This window comes from Microtus ochrogaster, unplaced genomic scaffold (assembly GCF_000317375.1).
Source record: "Microtus ochrogaster isolate Prairie Vole_2 unplaced genomic scaffold, MicOch1.0 UNK90, whole genome shotgun sequence".
Classification (NCBI taxonomy): domain Eukaryota; kingdom Metazoa; phylum Chordata; class Mammalia; order Rodentia; family Cricetidae; genus Microtus; species Microtus ochrogaster.
In genome coordinates, this window is record NW_004949188.1 from 1,324,111 (window position 1) to 1,343,410 (window position 19,300).

At 51.4% G+C, this 19,300-nt stretch overlaps 2 protein-coding genes across 2 annotated transcripts in view; both read right to left on the bottom strand.

The window, feature by feature from the left end:
* Positions 1 to 1,274: 1,274 nt before the first annotated feature.
* On the bottom strand, positions 1,275 to 2,968 carry Ier2 (immediate early response 2). Its single transcript, XM_005370943.2, has one exon. The coding sequence runs from the start codon at positions 2,853 to 2,855 to the stop codon at positions 2,013 to 2,015; it is 843 nt and encodes a 280-aa protein (XP_005371000.2). The 5' UTR covers positions 2,856 to 2,968; the 3' UTR covers positions 1,275 to 2,012.
* Positions 2,969 to 10,486: 7,518 nt separating this feature from the next.
* The window catches only part of Nacc1 (nucleus accumbens associated 1), a 16,873-nt gene continuing 8,059 nt past the window's right edge, over positions 10,487 to 19,300 (bottom strand). Inside the window, exons 2-6 of the mRNA XM_005370944.2 lie at positions 16,001 to 16,912; positions 15,743 to 15,916; positions 14,592 to 14,697; positions 14,398 to 14,495; positions 10,487 to 13,310 (exon numbers count right to left, since the gene is read on the bottom strand). Of these exons, the coding sequence (XP_005371001.1) occupies positions 13,048 to 13,310; positions 14,398 to 14,495; positions 14,592 to 14,697; positions 15,743 to 15,916; positions 16,001 to 16,904 (1,545 nt within the window). The 5' untranslated portion in view covers positions 16,905 to 16,912 and the 3' untranslated portion in view covers positions 10,487 to 13,047. The remainder of the gene's footprint in view (positions 13,311 to 14,397; positions 14,496 to 14,591; positions 14,698 to 15,742; positions 15,917 to 16,000; positions 16,913 to 19,300) is intronic.

Genomic DNA, 19,300 nt, shown 5'->3' on the forward strand with positions numbered 1-19,300 from the left:
CTCCTAAGAAAAGGTTAGCACGTGTAGGGAACAGGGTTTCAGTCCCCACCCCACAGCGGCTGCGGCACCGGAAGCCAGAGTCCGAATGGGGGTCGGGCAAACCACTTCCCAGGGAAGGAAGGGCCCTGCGGTTCCTGGGACAGGATGTGCTCTAAGGCCCCCTCCCTAGCCACCAGGGACTTCCCAGGCCTGGCCACTTTCCTGTGTGCCCAAGAGCCCCCGAGAACTCAAGCATCTAGACTTAGTGACCGAGGCTAGGGATCCTTCAGATTTTCAACTAGGAATCAGGAGTTCTGGTAGCCGGGCTCCGCTGGGACTCCTGGTAGCGCTTGCTTTTACCCTTACTTCCCAGGAGCGAGGAGAGGCTGGGGGCTGGGATGCTCCAGGGAGTTTCGCTGTCTGCCCGCCACTCCACCGCAAACCCCCTCCTCCCACCCTCAGCCCCGGGGTCAGAAGAGGCCCGAGGGGGAGGGGCCAGCTGTCGGGCGCGCTTTCCTTAAGCCTCCCGCACCTGCGGTTCCTTTGTCCTTAGGGTCTCGAGGCTCCCTCACCCCCGTTCCGCCCTTAGGTTATGCCTAGAGCTTGTCGGAAACCAAAGGAGAGGAATTAGTTTACTACGTGTTGTTTGGATATCCCGCTGCTGGACGGGATCAAGGCTAACTACAGCTTGCGTGGACTTGGAACTAACCACGAAAACTAGGCTAGCTTCTAACTTAGAGATCCGCCCGCCTCTGCCTTGCTTTTTGCTTGGATTAAAGGCTGGTGGGCCTCTCTACCTTAGCTGAGAGGTAGAGCTCGATTAAGGCATGTGCCACAATGCCCGGCCTAGATAGGTAACTTATAAATTAGCACTCACTTATCAGCCTGAGCCATAAGCGGCACTAAAGAAATCGGATAAGGGCATGTTCAAAGTTCAGTCACCGCCACTCCACGCGTTCTAGTCGAGGGGAGGGAAAGAGAACGCAATCATTTAAAATTCTCCAGCTTCTCTTCAAACACTGCACCCAGTATCCCATAAATGTTGTAAACTTTCCCTACTCGCTGGGCCCCGGAGCGAGTATACTAATTTCTAAGGAATCCCCCCCAAGTCACAGGGTTAGCTTAAGCAGCAGCCTGCAAATTTAAGCTAAGAAATGGGGACCCGGCCTCCCTCCCTTTCGGCACCTGGTCAAACCAGTTCCCGAGGCTTAGGGAGCGGTTGCCAGTTCTGACCCTTTAACCCCGCCCCTCCCCCCTCCACAGAAGCAAGCCAGACAGCAGCGTTCTTTGCTCGGACGATCTTTTATTTTTCTAGCTGACATTGTAAAACGCCAAGTAGATGGGGGTTAAACACAACCCACCATAGGAAAGGTAAACAGACTTCATGAACGCGCTGGCAGAAAAAATTCCCTTCCTGCCCGACGAGGACAGCAACTGCGACCAGTCGTCCTGGCTGATCCACGCCGGGCGATCAGTCTATGCTGACAGTCCCGGGGGTCTCCAGACGCTCCGCTGACCGCACAAAGATTTGTTCGGTTCAGTTCAGGCTCTCAGCAGAAGGCCGGCTCAACCATAGCAGCCTGTGGGGGCGAGGTGACTCAAGTCACTTCCCAGTCCCTAGGGCGGGTCCACACCCTGGCCTCCTCCCAGGCCCCACACCCACGCAAGGCAACAGGAAGCACCCGCGTCTGCCCCATGACGCAACCAGGGCCGCTTGCACAAGCGTGCCACTTGTAGGGGCCGAAACGCGTCGGCTAGTGAAACGGCCTTGAAAGGGCAGCCAGGCCAAGAGAGTCCGACCCTGAGATTCAAGATCCAGGTGTCCCTTCTCCCAGCCAGGGAGGGGACAGTCCTTTAACAGCACCTTGCGGACGCACGTCTGGGAGAAGGCGCCCGCGCCGCCAGCTCCTCGGTCCTTCCCCCGGGCCTCTGGCAGCTCGGGCCGCGGCTCTTCTTCACGGGCCGCCGGCTTTCCCCAGCCGGCCCTGACCTCGGGTGTGCGTTTTCGGCTCCGGTGACGCCGCTGGGAGACCTCAGAAGGCGACCACGGCTCGCACGAGCACGCTGAGCATGTTGTCGGCCGGGCGGCAGGCTGGCTTGGCCTCACACGCGGGGGGCGCCGGCGGGGGAACGGCGGGCCCACAGTTCAGGAGACTGGAGAAGCGCCTTTGGAGGACGCTGGCGAGATTAGGGAAGGCACCTTCGGTTTGTGCGGGAGGAAGCTGCAGGCGATCGGCGATCTCCGACGTCTCCTCCCTCTCCACTTCTTCTAGACGGGCCTTCTTGCTTGGTACCAGTCCAACGTCACCGCCGTCGCTCAGGTCGCTGCTGCTCCGGCGCTTGCGGCTGACTCTGGCGGGGGACCGGTCACACAGCGCAGGGGTCTCCTGGACTCGCAGCACCTCCTCTTGCGTGTCCATGGGCTCCGGGGGCTGTTCGGCGTCGGGGGGCGCCGCTCTCACTGCGGCTTCGGCTTCCCGCGGTGGGTGCAGGCGAGGGTCAAGGGTCCGGCCGGGTGGCGGGAACTCGGGTTGGTGGGGCTCTACCTTGGCTGAGAGGTAGAGCTCCCGAGCGCTGCGCATGACAAGGGACAGCTGTAGGCTCCGGTGGAGACGCAAGCCACCTCGCTGCATGCGGGAGTGGTACATCTTCCACACCGACAGGGTCATGATGCGCTGCGCTTCTTTCTGCACTTCCATGCTTGCTCGACGAGAACGTAGAGGAGAGCCGGGAATGGAGTGAGACAGGCGGTGCTGCCCAGAGACCAAACTAATCAGGTACACTGCTAGAAGTTCCGGCGGGGGAAGCGTGCCGAAGCCTTTTAATATAGTCCGGATGACGTCACCGAGACGCCACGCCCAATCAGAAGGCCTCATCCGGGCTTTCCAGTGGCCAGCGACTCCTTAAAGAAATAGAAATAAATTTACGCCTTGAAGGAGAATGGACTTAAACTCCGGCAAGGAAGAATTTCCCCCACTGAGCCTTGAGACCCCAGGTTGGTCTGGGTTCTCAGACTCACGGGCGGACCAGCCGATGAGGCCCACCCACTAACCAACGGGTGGTGGGGGTGGTAATCTTCCCGTTGCAGTGGGGAAGACCGGAAACGGGGTACATTCCCCGAGGGCACTGTTCCTCGCGCCTACCGGCCAGCTAATTAATATTCTCGGAACAGTAAAAACGCTGCTACTCATTAAGTAGTTACCACACGCTGGGGTTGTTGAGCTTTCTCTTTATTTAATGTCTCTGATCCCTCACCTCCACTCCGCAGGTGGGACACCTGAGGCAATATTTACTAAACAAACGAATGATCGTACTACGGCGGAAGAGGCAACTGAAGCCTCCAGCCTCTCGGACAAGGGTGGAAAGTGGGCGCCGACAATGCTGGCTGAACCTGGAGGGAGCTCCCCTATAATCGCCTGTATTCACAACGAGACTGCTGTCCTCACGCTCAGCGTTATACATCTTCCAGTTTTCCCGCAACGCGGTGCCATGGAAGTTCCAATTTTGTAGGGCCTGCCACCCTTTCCCGCCGACACCAAAGTGACCTGCCTTCGCACCCCGGAAAGCTGAATTACCCCAAGAAAGATATCTGAGCCGTTGTGAGAGTTCAGTGGGTATAGTCACTGGCTGCCAAGCCTCGACCTGAGTTCGGTTCCCACGCGCGCCCGAACACACACACACACACACACACACAGCACACACATAAAGAGATACACAAAAAGTCAACGGTTCCACTCTGTGCCACGAGCCAAAAATAAAAACTGATTCTAATTGCAAAAGGATAAAGTTCTAATATTGTCTTTCATTTGCTGTGCTGGTCCTTTAAGGAACACCCCTACACCAACGTGTAGGCTTCCCGCCACTGCAGCAGGGCGGACTTCCCTGGCTAAATTTGGGTGTAGTGACGTATTGCGGCGACGAGAACCACTTCCGGATGCCCATATTAGGACAAGGGCCGACCGGCTTAGACAGAGCAAAGGACTTCCGGAGGGCGGAGCCGCCATCGTAGACCACACCCCCTCATGTCCTTCGCTTCCAGCCCCCTAGCGCTGTCCCGAGTGGTTCGCGTGCGGTTGGGACGGCGTCCTCTGAGCGGTCAGCTCTCCTCGACGACTCTCCACTGGACCAGTGGTTATGGTTTCCTTCTCTTACGCTGTGCCTACGCGCGGCACCGTCATGCGGGATGAGTCCGGACCTGTGGGGTTTACAGAAAAACTTCGAACCCCTCCTGCACTCCCAGTCGTAGAGGGCAAAGTACTGTGTCTGGGTCTGTTCCCTCCTCCCATCTTCCAAGGGAAGCTCCCCGGTTACTCAGGCTTGGTGGCACATGTCTTTACCCGCTAAGCCATCTCGACTGCTTTTTATTAATTTTTAGTATTTTGAAGGAAGATTTTACTTGTATAGCTCCAGCTGTCCTGAAACTCATAGAGATCCAACTGCCTCTGTCTGCCGAGTGAGTTTTTTTTTAAAGTATGTTTGCATGCCTGTGCACCACGTGTTTGTAGTGACAGCGGAGGCCGGAAGAGGGCGTCAGAGCGCGGGACACTGGAGCTGTCATGTAGGTGCTGGGAACCGAACTTGTGCGCTCTTGTTTTTTTTTTTTTTTTTCTTTTTGCCCGGGAGATTTGAGCAGGGTCACTGTGTAGATCTAGGTGTGCTGGAACTCACTACGTTACGTAGAAGAGGCTGGCCTCGAATTTACAGAGATCCGCCTACCTCTGCCTCCGAAGTGCTGGGATTAAAGTTGTGTACCACCATTCCTAATGGATACACTAAATTTAATGCATCGATCAAATGAGCTCCTTACCCTGCTGTAATCCCCTAAGGTTTATGGAAAGCTAGGATTATTGATAATGGCTAAAAAGGAAACTGAGGTTCCACAGCAGCAGTCTAAGGATCGACCCAATTCTGTAGGACATTGGGCCTGAAGGCTTGTGTACTGGACGCCCACAACCAAGATGGCCGAGGTGCAGGCGGAAGTCGACACGCTTTGGCCCTCTAGGGACGCTCTTTCCCTCTTGGTGGCTGGGCTCTCTATGGTGGCCTTCCGTGGAGAGGGTGGAGGTGTGTTCCGCTCGCTAGCGGTGAAGGAACTCTTGCACCTGCTAAATGGGGGGAGGGGGGTTGGTATGTCTCTCAGGACTCTTTCTTTGTGGTCTGAGGGTGAGTGACGGTGGCGGGAAAGGGATGGAAGGGAGCAATTTCGAGCCTAGCCAGTGGCAAGGTGCAGGCTAGCGTGTGCCAGGCAGTTCGGTTATAGCCGTCCCGGTGCACGGGTCTCCTCCCTGTGGAGTGGAAGGAAATTGGGAGGGCTGTTAAGCGTTTGGGCCTCGGTTTATTTGGGGGCTGGTGTAAGGACCCTGTCCCGAGCCGTGCGAGGTGCAGAAAGCGGTGAGTACGGCCGCCTGCACCAGCGTTGGTGTGAGCTCGGGCAGGGAAGCATTGTAGTGGGGCTTGATTGGACCGCCAATGAGCTGCAGAATGGCCTTGGAAACACTGAATGGGACCTCGAGGACCTGGAAGAAACGATATCCTGGGGCTTTAGAAGGGTGGTAAGGCAGAACCTCTGGTCACAGTAGGGGGCGATGGGAGCCAGCCCTTTAAGGAAGCTGGACAGCTAGTAGTGTTTAAAGGCTGGAGAACGGGGGTACGTCGAGGGAGTTAATGTGTCTCTAGCTCACACATAGTGGAGGCCAATCAAGGCAAGTTCAAGCTCCCTGCTGGAGACCTGCAGGAAAGAACGTTGTGGAGCGGCAGACAGTACAGGTGAGATGATGTCCTAGTGGGGTGTGTTGGGAGATGTGTGTTTTGTCTGTTTTTAAGACAGGGTTTCACTGTAACCTGGCAGGATGCAACAAGAGATCCATCTGCCTCTGCCTCATGAGTGCTGGTATTATGTCATGCAACACCACATTTAGCTTGCTTCAGGGTGTCGAGACTAACGCTATCTTCATCCACAGAAAACGAAGGACCAACAGCACTGGCCTTCATGGATAGGAATTATAAAGAGGCGGTGGATTCATCCAGCCCAAGTATCACAAGGTGTTAACTTTCTGTCAGCCTGACCCTGTACCTGCCCTTCTGTGTCAATGTCCAGCCCCCATGCATTCTTTGGTTCTCTACCTGCCTCTTTATAGATGCCTACACCTAAGCTCTCAGGACCTTAAAACGTTTGGAAGTAAATGATGTATTTTACTTAGCAGGCATAACCTGTTGTCTTTTAATCTGTTGTGTTGAAACACATGGGAGATGTTTAGAGATGAGGAGAGTCTATGGCGAGCTGGGCATGGTGATTTATGTCTCTAATTCCAGCATCCAGGAGGATTGCTGAGGCAGGAGGATTGCAGCTAGTTCAAGGCTATTGTGGTCTATGTAGCCAGTTCCAGGCTGGCCAGGGTTACACAGAGAAACTCCATCTCAAACAAAATAAAATTCATGGTAGCTTGGTGAGCTGGCTCATGCCTGTAATCCGGGAGCACAGGAAGCTCAGCAGCCCTAGGCCAATCAAGCCTAGAGATCTAATATTTTACATTTACTTGCTTATACTTTTGAGTGTGGAATCACGGAGCACAGAAGACAGCTTAGGAGAGCTGATTTTCTCCTTCCACCATGTGGATCCCAGGGGTTAACCTCAGGTGGTCAGGCTTGGCACAAGCCCCAGACCTTGTCTTTTGGTTTCTGAGATTGTGTTTGTTTTTTTTTTTAAACTAACTTACATGTACATGTGTGTCTCTTGTGTATGTACACATGCAGTGGGTTTCCATGAAGGCCATAAGGCATTTGATCCCCTGGAGTTGCAATTACATGAGTTTGTAAGCTGTTTGACATGGGTGCTGGGAACAGAACTCAGATCCTCTATAAAATTAGAAAGCCCTCTTAATCACTGAGCCATTTTCCCACCCCCTATAGGATTTTACTTTTTTTTCATTTACTTTTTTTTTTTTTGAACTGTTACACACGGGGTCAAATTATGTGGTCCTGGCTGGTTTCAAAGTCAGAGATCTGTTTGCTTAGACGTTCCAGGCCACCGGGACTTAAGACATACAACCAGTAAACCTCTTTTTACTGTGTGCATGTGTCTACTAGCACTGTGCTTATACATTTCTCCTTAAGTTAGTCTGGGGTGGAGCAAAACAGCCAGGCCTGGTGGCACACACTTTTCTCTGAGTTCAAGACCAGCCAGGGTTTGAAACAGAGAAACCCTGTCTCAAAGAAAGGGAAAAAACAAAAACAAAATACAGCAAAAACCTTTCATATCTTGCCCCCCCCCCAACTCACTGTGAAGTTGTATCAGGAAACACTCTCCACCCCACCCCTACACTCCTGCAGCCCTGCTGACTAAATGAACCAACAGCACAGTGAGGTCTCAGAAACAGTAACGACCTAGCCAATTGACCTACTGTCTCAGGGGCTAGAACCTGATTAGCACAGGGGCCTTGGAACATTAAAATGAGAAAAAGAAGATCCAGCCTCCTATCAACAAGGTCAGGAAAGTCCAGAAAGACCTCCTCCTGCAGCAAGTCTGGTTCAAGGCTCCAGGATTTAAGACTTGAAGGAGGCTGGCCTTGAACTCACAGCAACCCTTTCCTCAGGCTGTTTACCTTAGGCTAGCTCTTTGCACACAGAGGGTGTGGTGATCCACAAACTGCTGTCTAAGCACTAGGGGAAAAGAGCCAGGATCAGAAGTTCAAGGTCATCTTCAGCTAGGAGTTTAGGGATACAAAAGACACCACCTTAAAAACTCAAAACCTAAATGAAGTGTGGGTGCGCACAGGGGACACATACACAGAATTAAAACAAAACTAGGCTACATGGCAGGCATCTGTAATCCCAGGTACTTGGATACTAAGGCAAAGCAGAAATGTTTAAGTTGATGACCTGCCTAGACTATGGTGAAAATAATTAACAAAGAAGAGCTAGTGCCGTAGTGCCCCAAGTGAGTATATATATATAGACGTGCACACAAGGTAAATAAATATCATGAAGACAAAGAGAAATCAAGGTGTATTAGTAGTTCCTGTTGTTGAGTCCTAGTTTTTTCTTTTTTCCCTCAAGACAGGGCTTTTCTGTAGTTCTGGCTGGCCTTGAATTCAAGAGACCCACCAGCCTCCACCTCCTGAGTGCAGTGATTAGAGGCCTGTGCCACCACTGCCCGGTGCTAGGTATCGTTTGAGTTAATTTAATCATCCTTATCTCCTTGGGGAATAAAGACTAGAACTCTCTTAAACTGGGTGGCACTTGCTTTTGGGAAGCAGACACAGAGATCTCTGAGTTCCAAGCCAGCCAGAGCTACATAGTGAGACCCTGTCTCAAACCAGCAAACGAGGAAACAGGCATGTCAAGTGGCATGGCTATTTAGGGCAGGTCTGGGGAGCAGCTCACCCGGTCTTTGTCACTGTCCTCTCAATTTGCTACAAACCTACCCTGGCGTTGCCAGCTGCCCAGAAGTCTGAAATCCTCTCAATATCTGCAACAGCAAGCCAGCCAGCAGGGCTGTGGGCCTTGGAGAGGTGTGGCAGGGTAAGGCTGTGGAACCCTCATCTTTCCTAGCAGCTGCTGCTCCTCTCTACTCAGGTGACCATGGACCACTAGGATCAACTGCTGGAAATGGTGTCTGGGAGCATCCAGGCTCTGAAACACGTAGGGTCATGTTGGGGAGGAGTTGGATGAGCAGGGTATGTGCAGCCAGGGCTTGGGGGACATGCCTCTGGCTTCCCTGGTGCACAGGGGCTGATTCCACCATGGTATTGGCACCATTTTGGAAACCTTTACTCGTGATCTAGACCACAGGAGTCTCTGATAGATTGAGTCTTCAGAAAGATGGCTAACATGCCCCAAGTGACGAGTGGTAAGTTCTTGTAGGGTAAAGCCTGGAATGGGGGTAGAAGGCAACAACTGGTGCCATCCTCTTGACTTCTGACCCCCTTGTCTTCAGACAGACAGTACATGCCCCTGTGGTGTGGTTTTCCTGGTCCTAATTCTACTCCTTTCTCTGATTTGGGATGTTCTGGACTGAACCTGAACAAGCTGACCCAAGGATCTCTTCCAGAGTTAGTAGGACCTTTAGGCCTTGGGTTGAAACCTGAGCTTCTGCCACTGGTCTTGATTCAAGTGATCAAGGTGATTCAGGGTGATTTGGAAAGACCTTATACAAGCTCTGCCCAAAGCCACTCACCTTCACGCCTTCTAATCGTGCCAACAGAAATAAAATTTAGCATAAATCTATGTACCATATAGTGTTGACTCAAGCTTTGGATTGTCGTTTGGGTGGCTTTCCTAAGCTTCCTGCTTATTCTCAGGGACTCAGGTATCTGTATGTTGGGAACTGAAGTGCCTGTATTTCACACAGAAAAGATTTTGTTCTCGTTAGTGTGCAGACTCATGTTCCCATGGGACATGTGGAAGTCAGATGACTTTGTGAAGTGAGTTCTTTCCTACCTCTGCATGGGTTTTGGGGGCCCAAGACAGGCCACTAGGCTTGCATATCAAGTGCCCTTTTCTGATGAACCACCTCACTTGTCACATCCTTTTTCATATATATATATATTCATATATATAAATATATAGTTTTTACTTGCATTGTTGGTGTTTTGCCTGCATGTCTGTGTGTGTGTGTGTCAGATCTTGGGAGTTACAGTTGTTAGCTGCCATGTGGGTGATGGGAATTGAACCCAGGTCCTTTGGAAAAGCCTTCTCTCCAGCCCCCTCAAACACTATTTTCTGAGAGACTATGGACTTTCTTTTCATCACACCAAAATACAAGCTCCTGGTCTCAGTGAAACATGGTATTAGAAGGTAAGAGTCACAAGTCATAGGCCAACCTAAGCTGTTAGGGTGCTGTTTCATACACCACAAACCAAGCCACCCTCCTAATCCCAGGTGCTCCTGGGAATTAAAAACCTTGTTTGATTATCTTCACAAGAATGTACCTCCACAGGCACACTCCTCATGGACAGGTGTGGGTGTGGGCTAGTCTGAAGGCACAGTGAAGGCCATTGACCTGAGGAGACTTGAGTGCTAAACCCCCAATTGCCTCTTTAGAGAGACTCCTGCCATGTAACTAAACTCCCAATCCTCTGGTTTTCAATCCCCCTGGGTATGAGTCACCACTGTTTCCCCATACTTCTTTGTTCTTGGGGCCTTTTTTTTTCTTTTTTTTTTTTGGTTTTTTGAGACAGGGTTTCTCTGTGGCTTTGGAGCCTGTCCTGGCACTAGCTCTGTAGACCAGGCTGGTCTCGAACTCACAGAGATCCGCCTGCCTCTGCCTCCCAAGTGCTGGGATTTAAAGGCGTGCGCCACCACTGCCCGGCATCTTGGGCCCTGGGACCCAGTGCCTTCTGCATGCTCCTTCCTATTTTCCAGTTACACTTGTGATCTCAGGCCAGACTGTAGTTTGGTGGCAGCACAAGGATCTCAACATATGGTAGACTGCCAGAAGCCAGGTGTTTACGTGGATGGGTGGCCAGCACGTCCCCCGCCAGTGAGCAGAGCACAGCAGGGCTGTTACAAAGGCGTCTTGTTTATTCTTATCAGCATCACTGACTCTCAGGGTTCACATTTCCCAACACCGCTCCTCTCCGTACAGTAGTTAATGTGCAATCTCACTTGTGGGCCTGGGAAGGGTAGGGGCTTGGCTCTGGGTGGGAAGGGCATTGGCACTTCACATGGGCCAGTGGGTGATGGCTGTCCCCATGAGAGGCGTGGATGGGTGGGAGGGTAGCCACTGGGTTTGCCCCTAGTTGTCTTTCCTGCTAGGTGGGTTACTTTTTTCACTCTCCTGGGTGCTTGGGGTGGGAGCATGCAGCTCTCAGGAGGGCAGAGCAAGCAGCTGACCGCCAGAGGAGGGGCGCAGGGGTGGCTCCTGAGGTAAGGCACAACCCTGTCTTTGGCTCTCCTAGTGAGTAGTTTTCTCCCCTGCACCCCTGGCTTTATACCTCCCCCACCCCAAGCCCCGGGAGTCAGGGCCACCTCCTGAGGTGCTTGGAACCAATGGGCTCTGCTGCCCACTCTACAAGACCTCTCAGTCCCATGGAGCTGCCCCCTTACTAAGTCGGGCAGGGAGCACAGCCTGCCCTCACCATGGCCAGGCTCAGCTGCTTGCCAAGTTTCCACGAGATTGTGCTTTGGGATCTTCGCTGGGGAGGTGGGACAACAGGCCAGGACAAGGGTAGAGGGAGGGGGTATGACTAAGGTGCTTGTGCTTTAGCTAGGGGTGTCAACTCCCCTCCACTTGGTCACCCAGGGCTAAGGTACTGGGGGCCAAATCAGACCCAACACCCCACCCTCACTATCAGATGTTAAGAGGGACCCTGGCAGATTAGAGGGTGCTGCTGGCCTGGAGGCAGGTCTCCAGATCTGACTCAAAAGGCTCCATCCCACCTTCTCCAATCCTGCAACTCCTTGCCTCTGAAGAGGCAGCTAGAATGCAGAGTTGGGGAGAGGGAAGGAGGTCAGGGCTAAAACAGAACCAGTGAGATGGTGAAATGACATTAATGAAGGGAAGGAGTAACAGAAACCCTGTGCTCACATATTAAACTCAGAAACCCAAGAGCTTGCTCCTGGAGAGTTAAGAGTGGAAAGGAACGGCCAGAGAAAGCTCCACAAACCACCAACAATGGATGTGGACCCTGCCCTGCCTCATCCCCCAGGAGTGGGCTCAGCCAACTGGGACCTGTGAACACCCTTAAACTGTAGTCCTGGGGGAGAGGAAGCTGGTTGGATCCACAGGAGTCCTGGGGCACTGGGAACGGGCCCCTGTGGAAACATGCACCCACATTCCACACACACACACATTCAGTTTTCCCTGCATCCTGCCTTCCACAGCCCAGGGACCCAGGGGACCTCAGACACATTCCCATTGATTTGAAAAATAAAAGGAAATCTTATACTTCATTATTTCATTCGCTAAAAAAATGTTTCAAAAAGTTATGTACAGGGGGTGGGGGCTGGGAGCCCTGCCCAGGGTCGGATGGGAGAAGGGCAACAGCCTCCCAGCCTGCTCCCTGGTTCCGACCCTGGTCTTGCTGCCTCATGATCTTCATGTTTTTAAAAGCAAACACTCTACGCACGCACACACGCATGCACGCACGCACACCCACAAATTCTGCCAGACTGGAAACCTGTCCTGAGACTCTCGTCTGCCCACAGGAGCACTGCTCTCTTAGAACCAGCCTCTTGGGCTGAGGGAACCCACAGAGGCAGAGCAGGGTGGGATTAAGAGGGGTATGATGGAGGCTGCTACAGAGGATCAGTTTTAAGAATTTCTCTAAGCCCTTTGGGCTTGTTTCCTCATCTGTGAAGTAGACAGTCCCTCTTGGCCTCACCTACCCCAGCCCCAAGGTGCAGGGACAGACGAGAGGGACAGGAAGGCGCTTTTGGAGACATGGAAGCACTGGGGGTGGTGGTGGGAGGGGTCCTGAGAACCCCTGGGCCCATGGAGTCCCAAGCAGACACAGTGAGGGGCAGGCTCTTCTTGAGCTCTGCCCATCCCCTAGCCGGGCCTGGTGCTGGGAAATGCCTAAGAGGAAGGGGAACCAGGGCTCCCCATGAGTGTTGAGGAAGGTCACAGATCCCACCTGATGCCTGTCCTCTCTTGACCCAGCCCAGTTTGCTTTGGGGAAAAGGTGTGGGATGACAGGGAGGCAGAGAGGCTGGGAGCATGCAGCACCCCCTGCAGGTTCCGGGGACGACAGACAGTAGCTCGTGACTAAGGTGGTGGGGTTATGTGTGTGACAGGAGGGGGAGTGTGACATCCATTGGAGGGTCCTAGGCGGCTACTGGAGGACCTCCTCTGAGGGGGCTGTCTGTCTGTCTGTCTGGAAGCTGTATTCTATGCCCATCATGTTTAGCTCTTTCTCACTGTCACTGAGAAAGCTGCTGTAGGTGCTGCCCTCAGCTAGGTGTGGTAGCTTTGGTCAGCCAGCTACTGCATCCTGCTAGAGGGCATGGAGTACCTCCTCACAGGTCCTGAGGAGGGACAGACAGTAGATCGTGACCAGGTGGTAGGTGGGGGTATGTGATAGGAAGGGGTGTGTGACATCCTGTAAGGGGAGGGATGTCACACATATGTTACTGGAGAACCTCAGCTGAAGGGCCGGCCTCGCCATCGTGGCTGGCTGTCTCGAAGCTGTGTTCCATGCTCATCATGTCCGGCTCTATCTTGCCAGTGTCGTTGATGAAGCTGCTGTAGCTATCACCCTCCACCAGATGCAGTGGCTTGGTCTTGGGCAGCCAGCTTTTACGTACCACTCGGCGGGCATTGGTGCACATGTCAGCTGCAATGGCGTTCATCTCGCTCTCCTTGAAGTTGGGGGCGAAGTTCTGGCAGTAGTCTGTGGGAGTAGAGCAGGCAGCTCGGGCCTAGACTCCTCCTATTAAGTCTCCCAGCTTCTATGAACGTCCGGTGGATACCACTAACTACACCAAACTTTGCTGCCCACCTGGGTGCCCACCGACTTAGGGACATGTAGTATTGTAAGATTCAAGGCCTGGGAGACTGCCAATGCAAACCTAGGCATTCCCTGACAAGTGGCTGCCACTGCCAGACTTGCCCTTTGATAGGTCTGGCTACCTCAATCTTCTCTTGACTACCATGGACTGAGATCCTCCTTGACAAAGGCACTCAGGTCCCTTCCATACTATATGCCAAATGAAGAATCCCTATTTACAACCCCTTTCTCAATAAGCCACAAGAGAACCTCAGAAATGCCCCCCCCACACCACCCACTTCTCAATGTAGTTGTAGCTGACCTTGAACTCTTTATGTTCCCGTTCCAGCTTCTTGAGTGCTAGTCAGAACACCCCCCCGACCTTTTGGTTTTTAAAGACAGTATTTCTCTGTATTGCGTTGCCTATCCTGGAACTCATTCTGTAGACCAAGCTGGCCTCGAACTCACAGAAATCCACCTGCCTCTGCTTCTGCCTCCTGATTGTTGGGGCTAAAGGAGTGTGCCACTGCCACCCAGCCAGAACCCATTCCAAGTTTTAAAATGTATCATTATTTGGATATGTGGCAGAGAACAACTTGTAGGAGGGCTGCAGGGGATCAAACTCAGGTTGTTCAATTGCTGAACCACCTCTTTGGCCCCAGACACCCCACCCCCTTTTTTGAACCAGGACTATGTACAGAGACTCTGTCTCAAAAAAATCCAAAACCAACCAACCAACCAACCAAACCCAACCCCACCTATCCGTCATGTCAAACATTGAAGGAAAAAACAAAAGTCCTCTGAACAGTGGTGGTCTTTAATCCCAGCACTTGGGAGGCAGAGGCAGGCAGATTTCTTGAGTTTGAGACAAGCCTGGTCTACAGAGCAAGTTCCAGGACAGTCAGGGCTACACAGAGAAACCCTGTCTCGAAAACCACAAAAACCAAAGCAAATCCCATCTGCCAACCCCAGGCCCCAGCAAAACACTCACACTTGACAGCATGGAGGACGCGACTGTCTAGCGGCTTGCGTCTGGGGTCATTGGTGGAAGAACGGATGCCAGTGCCACAGCTATTGGCCAGTGTGTTCCTGGAGGTGGGGTAGAGGTATGGAGGGCATCAGCGTTCCTGGTAGAGGTGTGAGAAAATCTGTTCTTCTACCTTGGGACTCTCGGGTGTATCTTACCGGTCAAAGAAAGATGCCAGGAGCCTCCGCAGCAAGACCTTGTGCCTCGTGCCTGCACTGACGTGGCAGTTCATGAGCTGTGCCCTTGTGATGTACACATTGGTGCCTAGTAAGAAAAGTCATATGATATGGACCCAAATCTCAACTCACTTAGTCTGAACACACAAGTGTGACATAGGCACTCTGACTCTGAATACACCTAGGTAGTAGGTACAAATAAGATGGCAGAGGCCCAGAAAGACTCACACCCTGAGGTCCCTATTGCAGTGAGCCCCAGACTTCTGGCCCAGCCACACTCCCCACTAGCTATGACCCCAAAACCTACAAATTGGTCTTTGATGAGAAGCAAATCAATTTATCTCTCCTCCCTCTCCCTGCGCCTTTCTTTTTGGTTGAGACAGGGTCTTACTATGTAGCCCAGGCTGGCTTCAAACTCTGAATCAGGATCCCAGATGTACTCCACCTCCCCTGAAGACTGCTTGGTACCACTCTTCTTACCCACCTCCCTTTTGTGGTGCTGAGAATAAAACTTGGGATCTAGCTGGTCAGTGCTGGCACACGCCTTTAATCCAATACTTGAGAGGTAGAGGCAGGTGGATCTCTTTGAGTTCCAGACCAGCCTGGTGTACAGAGTAACAGCCAAGGCTACACAGAGAAACCCTGTTTTTATTAAAAAAAAAAAAAAAAAAATCCAACAAAACTTGGGATCTCTCTAGCATGCTGGTTCTGTACACTGAGTCATACCCCTTGAGCTCAACTAATTTTTTTGACTCCTTTTTGAGACAAGGTCTCATGTATCCCGACTAGTTTCAAATTTGCTGCATAACCGGGGCCAACCATGATCTTTTGACTCTTCTGCCTCGACCTCTTGAGTACTGAAATTATAGATGTGTACCATCATGCCAAGTTCATGTAGCGCCTGGTATGGAATCTAGGGCTTTATGTATGCTAGGTAAGGAGTCCCCAGACCAAACCCATCTAATTCAACACTTCTCGTCTGGACAGCTGCTACCAACTGCTGTCCAAATGGGAACTGAGGATGTCAGCTGCCCTGGGACACACAGGTAGACGGCTAGTTTGTAATAACTATGACATGAGACCAGAGGTTGCAGAGCCAAGGGATTGGAGGGACTGAAGTACAGTCAGCACACCTGTCACGAGCTCCAGCTTCTCAGAGGGGTCACCTTCATCATAGAGTTTTGGGTGGCAGCGGTTGCCAATCTGGTTGATAAGTTCAGCTGGGAGAGATGCCAGGTCTTGTCGTACCCGGATGCGACTTCGGGACTCAAGGACCACCTGCTCAGGGAGGGCTTCTACTTTCTCAGCTGTGGAAACAGGGGCAAGTGTATTCATGTCACACACATACAGACAGACAGAAAGACACACACACACACACACGTGGCACTTACCTGACTGACCAACGTTCAACATACTGTACATGGTGTACATATTGCAGATCTGACGGTACTGCTCATCTGTACCCTCTTCACCTGCATCTTCCTCTTCGTCCTCCTCATTGTGGTAGGAGCCAGGGCTGTCACTGGTGTAAGCACTGGAGGTACCTGGGCTGGTCCGCTCTGACATGCTGGGTCCACTCACACATCCCCCCACTGCAACCACAGCCACTGCTGCTGTAGCTGTGGCCACTGAGACAGGTTGGGGCATCCGGTTTGGGGCCAAGTCTGGTGTGGAGAACTTGGCCATCTTGCGGCTGCCATTGTTGCTACCACTGCCTCCAGCCTCCTTCTGGCTGCTATCCCATAGCCTCTTGGCCATGGGTGTGCATTGCACGGAGTCCAACTCCTGTTCTGTCTTGACCCGTGACACAAGGGGCAGTGGCGTGCTACAGGCTGGCCAGCCCAGTGTCTGCGCTACAGGACTCTGAGGCTCTGAGGAAGGGGCCTCCTCCGGGTGCAGGCCCTGGGAGTCGCAACTTGGAGAGCTAACTTTGAGGAAGAACTCAGTGCCCTTCTCCATGATCTCCTGGATCTGCAGGAAGCCGGCTGTGTAGATGAGCAGGAACTGGTCCCCCATGTTCATGCTCAGCCGGCCTGTATAGCAAAATGTGAGGATTTGCTGGAATGACTGTGGCTGCACGGCGGCTGGCAGTTCCACCACAGCACTGCGGCTGCTGTTGAATAGGTCCCGGAAATAGGAGCTGCTGGCGGCCAGCACAGCACGGTGGGCCTTGAAGGCATGGCCCTTAACCACCACCGACACATCACAGTATAGTCCCTGCAGCCGCTGCTCATTGAGGCACTCGAGGATGCTGTTGCCAAAGTTTGGAATCTCCATCTGCAGGGTCTGCGCCATGGCAGCAGCTGCATGAGGACAGGAAACAGACACTGGACAGGTCAGATGGCAGAAACCAACACATGCCCTGTCCTGCCTTGGCAACCTCCCTTCCTACATGAGAGCTTGTGGGAGCCACAACATTCACACGGTAAATCTGTCTAATATCTAAGAATGCCAGTGCCACTTCCACTTCCTGTTCCCACATAGCCCTGCTTTATGACAGTCATCCCATGGGTATCTGCAGGGTCCTGACTGTTTGGGGGCACTATAGATACCGGAGTCCACATCCACTCAAGCTCCTCTTTCCTGTGCTGCTAGGCAAGTGCTCCACCACTAAGCTTCTGGGTTTCACATTACTCAGCTGGCCTCAGAGTCTTGGTCCTCTTGCCTCTAAACCTGGGGTTACTGATGTGACTCCATATATTTTAAACAATCTCTAGAGGACTTGTAATACCTGGTTCAATATAAGCACTATGTAAAACTTTTTATATTCAAAATACGTGTCTGTTGTAGACAAGTTTCCCGTTAGAGCTGACCTAGAACTCAGGGCACTCCTCCTGCCTCAGTCTGCAGATTGCCAGTATAATAGGTGTAAACCATCATACTTGGATTTAAAATGTTCTGGGCAGGGGCTGAAGAGATGGCTCATCGCTTAAGAGCACTTTTACTCCTGCAGAGTTTGACTCCAAGCATTCATACAGTGGCTTATAACTATCTAAAATCCTAGTTCCAGGGGATCAAACAGGCACACATATAGGCAAACATCCTTATACATAAAGTAAAAAAAAACCACAAATAAATCACATTTAAAATGTTCAGGGCAGGGCTGGGGATGGAATCCAGGGTTTTACATAAGCTGGGCACATGCTCTACTACTGAGTTTCACCATCGGAGGAACTCTTTCTGGATCTATGGTTGGTTGAATGTGAGGATATGGGACCGGTAGACACTGGGAGCAGATGGTCAAGATCAGTCTCTTGCACTTGAGAGGACACAAGTATACTGCACCAACATTCTTACATTCTATTAAAAATGGCCACTGGTATGTCCACACCACTTTCTGCAGCCCAGAATATGACCCTTGGCACTCACTGATCATGCTGCTAGTCACCATGGAAACATATATTCAAACCATAATGCAAAACAGTTATCACCTCATACTGTAAGGCTTGAAAGCAGAAACAAAGCAGGTAAAAGGCTGGGGTATGTGAACAAGGCTCTAAGTTCAGCTACCTCCATTCCCACTCTAAAGTAAGGCAGGCAGTACCAAAGGTGACAACTCTGAACTCTTTTACAATTATGGTGAGAACATAATGTGGGGAAAGTACTTGGGAAAAGTCTCAAGATTCTTCATATAATAGGAAAAACCCAGATTTTAGAAGGACCATATGACATATGATTCCATTTATATGAAATATCCAAAACAGGCAAATCTATTAAAACATAAAACAGTTGCAAGGAGCTAGGAAAGAAGAAATGGGTTTGCTCAGAACAAAGGGATGTGTGCTTATTCTTGGTGTAACAAACTATCACTTTAAGTTAACAATGAGCAGGGCTGGATGGCTCAGCAGTTAAGATTGGCTGCTCTTCCAGAGGATTCTAGTTTAATCCCAACACCCACATGGCAGCTCACAACTGTCTGTAACTCCAAGATCTGACACCTTCACACAGACATAGATGCAGGCAAAACACCAATGCATATAAAAATGAAAAAAAAAATCAACAGCTGGGCAGCAGCGATGTACACCTTTAATCTCAGCACTCGAGAGGCAGAGACAGATGGATCTCTGTGAGTTGGAGGCCAGCCTGGTCTACAGAGCAAGTTCTAGGACAGAGCTACAGAGAAACCCTGTCTCAAAATTAAAAAAAAAAAAAAAAGAAAGAAAAGGTTAACAATCAATCACTGATAGATTATTCCCTAACTCTGAATACATGAAAGATCATTACAAAGCCCGGTGTGGTAGACCTAGCAATTCTGGAGGGCACAGTGGGGGTGGATCCACTGAGCCTAAAGACAGAGGCTAGCCTAGGCAATACAGACCCCATCTCAGTAGCTGTTACAGTTTAAAGGGGTGGTGCATGGTAATCACAACAAAATTGTTGGACAAAAGCAACAAAGAGGGCTGGGACAGCGCAAAAATCCCCAGAAAGGGAGACTGCAACTGATTTCCTTTGCTCAAAACTAGGAAACTGTGTAAAGCACATTTTTCTGATCTTCAATTTTATACTTGTGGGCATACTGTTCATTTGCAAAAAAAAATGTCTTATTGCTTTTCATCTGTGGATAGGTTTCTGCCACGTAACCCATGCTAGCTTTGAGCTTGCACCAATTCCTTACCTTCAGCCTTCTCAGTGCTGGAAGCCTCCACACCCAACTCTAATTCTTTCTTTCTTTTTTTTTTTTTTGAGACAGG

Coding starts and splice junctions, on each gene's coding strand:
- Ier2 (XM_005370943.2), bottom strand. CDS start 2,855: ATGAGGCCTTCTGATTGGGCGTGGCGTCTCGGTGACGTCATCCGGACT.